This window comes from Triticum urartu, chromosome 1 (assembly GCF_003073215.2).
Source record: "Triticum urartu cultivar G1812 chromosome 1, Tu2.1, whole genome shotgun sequence".
Taxonomy (NCBI): Eukaryota; Viridiplantae; Streptophyta; class Magnoliopsida; order Poales; family Poaceae; genus Triticum; species Triticum urartu.
In genome coordinates, this window is record NC_053022.1 from 45,530,681 (window position 1) to 45,538,397 (window position 7,717).

The window sequence follows — 7,717 nt, forward strand, 5'->3', positions numbered from 1 at the left end:
CTGGCGGCTCAGGGGGGTGGAGATTGAAGATGCACCGCAGGCCCTTGATTTCGTATCCAACGGCTGCAAAATCGACTGACCAGAGATGAAAAAGTCAGTCGACCGACGTGTAGCCTCACCTTGCTAGTGCGTTCAGTTTCGACAGCAAAATTCAGTTTCGACAGTTAAGTTCAGTTTCGACAGTTAAGTTCAGAGATGAGCGGCTGATGTATTTTACATCTAGCACTTTGTGGTTATGTATTTTACGTCATGTATTGGAGATGCTATTAGAATTCCACGCAGGTTAACGTTGTTCATTATCTCTCTTGTCCTGCTTCAGCCTCAGCGTCGTACAACTCACCGGAGCTGCTCCAACGACGAAACCCTCCATCACAGCGGAGCAGTACCTCATGCTCCATCTCCAGACGCCTAAGATCTTCTTCCCCTCCTCCGACAGCAAAGTCAGCCGGAGCATCCTCACCGGCCAACCCAATCACGCTGAGATCGACATGGCTTTGCCAAAGAGGTTGTACACTTGTTGCATCTCTTTTTTACTCTACATGTTATATACACTGTCCACTGAGCACACGGATTTGTTCCTTTAGTTTCTCCTTGAAAGAAAAAAAACGTAGGAATTTTAATTTTCACTTGTCCTCCTTTTCAAATTCCTATTCATGAAGCACAAGACTAAGAGATAGTAGCATAATAGCATTATAACCGTTCATTTTCTTGTGGTTTGACTTAATCTCACCATGCTTCTTTGCATCCTGTGATCTTCCAATTGTTGTGAATCAAACACCCAGATTGGCAGAAATCCTGTGTTTTTAAATTCTCTGTTTTGCTCATGCATTCCTACCCTATTCCTGTCTATTTCCTATCCCTGCATTGTTGGAATCCTCCAATTCAAATGAGCCCTTACAGAATTACTTCTCTTACAGATAGTTGTCAAAGAAAACCTTGTGTGGTTTGTCCCGCTCCTGCTGCGTCGTCGTCCACCCCAGCTCAGCTGCTCCAACGACAGAAGGGTCTAGCACAGCAGGGATCCAGCCTCCAGACTGTCTTTCGCCGCCTCAGATCTTCTTTCCCGCTGCTAGCAGCCATGAAAACTGCATTACCATCATCAACCGAACAGATGACCTTGAGGACTACACGAGTCCGCAAGAGAGGTCGCACTCTTTCATGTTTTCTTACGTTATGCATCACTTAATATTACATGCTACTTTATCGTCCTGTTCACCGATTAGATCTGAGTCATCTGCAAACTAATGGTCAAACTTGAGTTTTTAAATGGTTGTGGGGTACATATTGGGGCCGCTATCAATAGTATCTATCTACTATCTGGTTAATCTCCGTTGTCTACTATGAGTTTCATGTTGGGTGGGCAACAAACAGTAAAGAAGCCATTATCTGTCTTTTTTAACTGAAGCCATTATCTGCCTGCTATTATTGGTTTTGGGCCTATCCATGGCTTGCTACCATCACTCTCGATTTCTGCATGCACTCCTTACATAATCTCACTATGTTTTATTCGTATGCATGACAGTTATTGTAAACAATGGAACTGAACATGTAGAGCAAAAGAGACGAGCCTTGTGTGGCAATAAAATTTTGATGCAGACGTCGCTCCATGGTAGGCGCAAAGGCAGCCCCCCTCCATGCATTTTGGATTGTAATCAAGAGGAAGATATCTGTTCTGAGGGGGATTCAGAAGGAGAAGACAACTCCTATTTACCCCCTGAGGTCTTCGCTCTAACTTGGCATGCCGATGTTGGTTATATCATGCATATGGTGTCTTGCATTGCTTACTTTATACATCAAATATGTCATCTGCTTAGTTTAGACATCCTTTGTGTGAATGCCATCTGTTTAGTTTATTCATCGTTTATGTGAATTATGCAACGCCATCTTGTTTAGCCAGGCATCATATATGTGAGTTTTGCAATGCCATCCTGCTTAGCCAGTCATCTTATATGTAAATTATATCAGGCCATCCTTTTTTTCGTTACATATTACATTTGTCAACAATGTTAGTACATTCAACAGCACTTCGTGTGCATCAGCCATTTGACACGGTGATGGTAAATTCTGGAGTGAAAACAAGGTCTTCAGAGCAGACTATGCTATCTGACGAAGCGCATATCTCGCTGGTTACGGATAGCTCCTTAGAGGAGGATTCAGAGATAGATGACCAGTCCTATCCCCCCCCCGAGGTGTATGCTCTAACTTGGCAGGGTTATGTTGCTCATATCGTGTGTATGGTGTCTCGCATTGCTATGTCATTTGATTAGTTTAGACATGCTTTGTGTGAATGCCACATGTTCAGTGTGTAATTACCATATATGCGAATTATGCATTGCCATCTTGTTGCAAGACATTATATATGTGAATTATACAATGCTATATTGTTGCAAAGGCATTATATATGTGAATTACGCAATGCCATGCTGTTTAGCCAATCATCATGTATGAATTATATCATGCTATCATTTTTTTGTATTACGTGTTCCATTTGTCGACAACGTCTGTATATTCAACTACTCTTCCTGTGCATCAGCCATTTGAAGCGGTGATGGAAGTATCTGGAGTGAAAACAAGGTATTCAGAGCAGACAATGCTACCTGCTGAAGCAGACATCTTGCTGGTTACAGAGAGCTCCTCAGAGGAGGATTCAGAGACTGATGACCAGTCCTATTTCCCCCTGAGGTCTATGCTCAAACTTGGCAGGGTTATATTACCCATGTTATGCATGTTATCTTGCATTGCTTAGTTTTTACATCATACATGGATTGCCATCTGCTTACTTTCTTACTATATAAATCATATATTTGAATTATATCATGTCATCATGTTTACATAGTACATACACATCATCTATCTAAATTATGGCATGGCAACCCATTTAATAAAGATATCTTATAGTTATATCATCTCATCCTGTTTAGTGTTTACAGTCATCATATTTTGAATTATGGCATTCTATCCGTGAATGTATGTGAATTATGGCATGCCAACCTATTTAATAAACACATTATATAGTTATGTCATGTCATCCTGTTTACATAGTCTCACATTTTGAACTATGTCTTTCCATCTTTTTTAGTTAGCCATCATAATGTGAAATTGTGTCATGATATCCTGTTTAGTTAGCCATCATATATGTGAAATTGTGTCATGCTATCCTGTTTGGTTAGACAACATAAATATGAATTATTTCAAGCCCTCTTTTATTCCCCACTATCCATTGCACCTGTCTATCATACAATGTCTATACTTTCAATTACTTTTCTTGTTTATCAGCCATTTGAATTGGAGAGCGTGATGGTAGTATCTAAGGGAGTAACAACACGGTCTTCAGAAAAGATAGTGCTACCAGATGATGCAGATAGAACCACGGTTGTACTTGCCCAAGGACCAGATCCACCACACATAACCCAGACTCTCGCAGATTGTACCCCTACCCAGTTGGACAGAGAACCAGCTACACCCCTTCTAACCCCAACCCCGGCAGATAGTAACCCAGTTCCAGTTGACACAACACCATATCAACCACAAAGCACCCAAACACGAGCAGTTACACTACTAGGAAAAACCTTATACACAGAAGTTTATCAGTAGCGCGGTATAAAAACGGGCGCTACTGCTAATTAGTAGCAGCGTGGGGTATAAAAACTGCGCTACTAATAAGCTGATAGTAGTAGCGAGGGGTATAAACCCGCGCTACTACTAAATGATCTTCATCATACCGCTGAAACAGGTCATAGTAGTAGCGAGGGGTATAAAACCCGCGCTACTACTAAGTAGGTAGCTATAGCGCAGGTAAGAACCCCACGCTATTACTAACCGTGTCCACTGCTGCACCATCCACCCCGGCCCGATCCACTCCCACCCCACCACTCTCTCTATCTCAGGAACTCCGCAAGATCTCCTCGGTCCACCCCACCCCGGCTCCTCTCCCCACGATCTCCTCGCCGCCGCCCCCACCCACGCCGGCCGGTTCCGGCAAGCACCGGCCGCGTGCAACACCCCACCTCCTCCTCCTCCCCCTCCCTTCCCCTTCCTCATCTGCCCGCCCCTTCTCTCTCCTTCCTCCTGGCGGTCGGCGATGGGCGCGGACAAGGAGGAGCACCAGTCCCCTGCGCGGAAGAGCGAGCGCGAGGAGGAGGAGGAGCCCGCGGCCGCCGACGAGAAGCGCCCGCGCACGGCGGACAAGTCAGAGGGCGTTTACCAGGAGAGGCCGCCCCGAAGCCTCTCGCCGCCGGAAACCCTCGCCGCCCATCTCCACCGGAGCACTGGCGAGAAACCGTCCTCCTCCCGGTAAGGAAGCCCGTATCTTTCCTCGGATTTCCTCCGTTTCCTCGCTTACATACGACCTCCCGCGTGAAGAACTGAGCCGGATCGAGTCCGGTCTGGCCGGCCAGCCCGGATCTCCCCCGTCCGAGGCCGGTCTCACCCCCCGCCAGTAGCGCGCGTAGGCACTAGGTAGGCAGGGCCGTCACCATTGCGCTCCATCGGGCGCCCATGTATTCCGCCATGGAACTCTAGGGATTTGGGGGTCGATTCGGGGACCAAATCGGGGGATCACTGGAGGCTCAGGGGCGATGTAGATCGATGATGCGTTAGTGCCTCAGGTCTAAGCTGCATGATTGGGATGCAGGTGCTGTTCCTGATCGCTCCATCATGCTACATACATACATTGTGAAATTCGTTGCCGGATCGGTGATACCCAACGGCTTCGTTTTCGGCTCTACTCTGGCCAATTTTTCGGTCTCCGTCCGGTTATCTACCAGCTTGGAGTTCTCATCGGTTTATTTGTGCACTTCATCAATTTATACACAAACATGCTGTACCGAGATAGCTTAAATTTGCTACCTATGTTCAGATGCGTGCTTGCCTGTTTCTGTAGACCTATGTGCTAGACTCTTAACACATGAATGACGAGTATTGAATGCGAAGCTTCGTTCAGTCTCATAGTGTCATAGGTTTTCGACAATCCGGCAACTTCTTTGTGCTAGTGTGTCATGCTTACATGACAAAGGAGTTGATGTTTAATTTTTATAGATCTGGCTACTACTATATGCAAATAGGGAAAATGTGAATTAAAGTTTCTTTATTTATCCCAGTATTACTCTACGTAATTAGTTATGCTTATATATTATGGGATTATAAGTCAAGACATCTGAAGAAAATGAATATCATTTTTGCTCCTTAGCTGCAGGGAAAAGAAACATGTGCAGATGTTGAGGTAGTCATATCCAGTGAACCCAGGTAATAAGTGAAGATGAATATTACATGTGTATATTACTTTTTCCTCTTTCGTTAGATTATGTTCAGAATATTTCTGATATTTTTTGGAATGCTAGGACCATCACATATAAAAAAGAACTTTAAATCACAAAAATGTGGATTTCTTTTATTAAAGATCTCGAGGGTGAGACAATTTTCAGCAGATTCAGAGGAATAGCTTAAGTACCATACAGAGGATGACACAAATGGTAATGAACACATCATGGATCTTGCATTAATTTTCTTATTCTAGCAGTACAATTTGTGCAGGGAAGTCATTCATTTGTCATGCCATGGAAGTATTGTTTGAAGTTTCCTTGCCGTCAAGACTTTTTTTTCAACATCTATGAGGTGGCAAGCAAAGTTATGGTAACTGCAGTTCATATCAGGTATAATGTGAAATGTAGGTCCATCATCTCATCATCCTTTATGCCCTTTCTTTCCCTAATATCTTACAGCAAACCAACGGATCAGCTAACCACAAGCTTAGTATGTGGTATACTGCATAAATATCTAGCTTGGTAGAAAGCATGGTCAGTAGAGCGTTTTCTAACCATGCACTAGCAGTGCCCACTCCATGCTACTGTTATGTACACAGATGAGAAGTTTGTTTGAGAAAGAGTATGCTTGCTGCCTTTCATCTAATATCATATGTTTCTGTTTCCTATGTGAAACTGATGGTTCACGTCTCTAACTTCTACTGCTTTATAGTTTTGCACAATAAGTTTTCACTTTCTCGACTGGGTGCAGGGTGACCGACGAGGACTACTGCGGCCCGATGGGAGTCGTGCTCTTCAACTACTCGGAGGCATACTTCACCGTGAAGCCTCGCGACCGCGTCATACAGATTATCGTCCAGGTGATTGCGACGCAGGAGGTCCCCGGGGTGGAGGACCTCGACGCCACCGTCCGGAGGTCACCGAGGTGGAGGACGACGCCACCGTATGGAGTTCCTCAAGGTGGAGGACCTCGACTCTTTGTACATACATCTAGAGAAGTGGTCTGGTTAGGTTGGTGGTGAAACGCTAGGGAAGGTACCAACCTTTTGATGATGGTTGTGTGCATCCTCGTGATCTCTTCGTGTTGAGATGTTCAATGTTGCATCCATGAACACTGCAAGTGTTAAGATGGTTCTGTGAAATTTATTTTGCATTGGATGTGTCTCTGATCTCCATTCATGAATACTGCATCTATTTTTATTTTTTTTTCAATTCCTAATTTGTTACTAGTAGCATTGGGAAAAAAGTGCCCTACTAGTATTTAGGATACTAGTAGCGCCGGTATTATAGGCACGCTACTACTACTTCATTAGTAGTAGCGCGGGTATATAATAGCAGTAGCATGGGTGGCACACGCTACTACTAACAAAGTTCGTAGTAGCGCGGGTTTCACCCACACTACTACTAACTATTAGTTGTAGCGCCTTATTAGTAGCGCGGGTACCCGCGCTACTGATACACCTAAAGCCCGCGCTGCTGCTAGCCTTTTCCCTAGTAGTGTTAGTAAGGGAACTGTAGTGCCCAAAGCACGAGGACCACCACTCCGAATCCCGCCTCAACTCTTAAAGGAGAAGAAGATTTGTTCTCAGGTCAGGTTCTGTAGCTATGGTTCATACTCCTTTGCTCTTGCATTACTGTATTTACTCATACCAACTATTTTCAAATTTGAAGGATGGAATTGAAACTCCAATGGCGCAACAGGTATGTTTTAAACCTGTTTCTTTAACTGGTTTGCTGTTGTAACCTGCTCTATGTTGATTTCAGTTTCAATTGAATAAACAGTTATGTTCTCATGTCATGCACATTACAAGTGTTGTTATTGCTCTATAGTTACCCACACTTATATTCTGTCTATTCTGCTTTGTCTTGAACAAAAATTATTTGAACTATGTCTCTATCTTGATTTGGCAACAAAAACTAGAATGATATAGACCATAAAGTGACCATGGTACATAGATATATGTTTGTTTCATGCTGTTATCCTGTCCACTTTACTACTAAACACATTTACCAAAATGAGTTTCATATACAACACGGTAAACATGTGATGTGTCTGCTTGTTTCTCTTTTAGAATGCGGACAAAATATTGGAGAACAGTACCGCGTTATCCAATGGTAAAGGAAGTAATGCAGATAAGGTTCAAGATAGTGAGACATCCCTGTTGGTCTCCAAGAAAGCTGATAAAAACTATCTTAACGACAGTGAGGGAATCCAAAAGTCCTGTCTTGATGTAGTGTTCGAGTTACTAGCCACTAATGCTGGTATAAGCTCTTCGAACTCGCTGCCTGAATCAGTTCGTCTTCTTGAGTCTCAACTTCAAGTTGAAAGACATCGATCACATGTGCTGCAACAAGAAGCTGAAGGACTGAGGAAGTCCCTACAGAATTCAGATGCATATTTTCTGGTGCAACAACAAGCGCTGGAGGATTTAAGCGCCAAACAAGAGAAAGTTAAT

The 7,717-nt window shown here is 43.8% G+C and overlaps 1 protein-coding gene across 2 annotated transcripts; it reads left to right on the forward strand.

Annotated features, from left to right (window-relative positions):
* Nucleotides 1-4,785: 4,785 nt before the first annotated feature.
* On the forward strand, nt 4,786-6,425 carry LOC125552981 (deoxyuridine 5'-triphosphate nucleotidohydrolase-like). 2 transcript variants are annotated; one of them, XR_007303893.1, is made up of 3 exons: nt 4,786-5,244; nt 5,533-5,651; nt 6,013-6,425. XR_007303893.1 is itself a non-coding variant. In XM_048716740.1 (2 exons), the coding sequence occupies exons 1-2, from the start codon at nt 5,551-5,553 to the stop codon at nt 6,281-6,283; spliced, it is 372 nt and encodes a 123-aa protein (XP_048572697.1). In that variant the 5' UTR covers nt 5,330-5,550; the 3' UTR covers nt 6,284-6,425. The 2 variants fall into 2 exon arrangements, 1 of the variants encoding a protein (XP_048572697.1); XM_048716740.1 differs by lacking the exon at nt 4,786-5,244 and having other exon boundaries at nt 5,330-5,651.
* Nucleotides 6,426-7,717: the final 1,292 nt, after the last annotated feature.

Coding starts and splice junctions, on each gene's coding strand:
- LOC125552981 (XM_048716740.1), top strand. CDS start 5,551: ATGCCATGGAAGTATTGTTTGAAGTTTCCTTGCCGTCAAGACTTTTTT. Junction 5,652..6,012: donor GTAACTGCAGTTCATATCAG/GTATAATGTGAA, acceptor GACTGGGTGCAG/GGTGACCGACGAGGACTACT.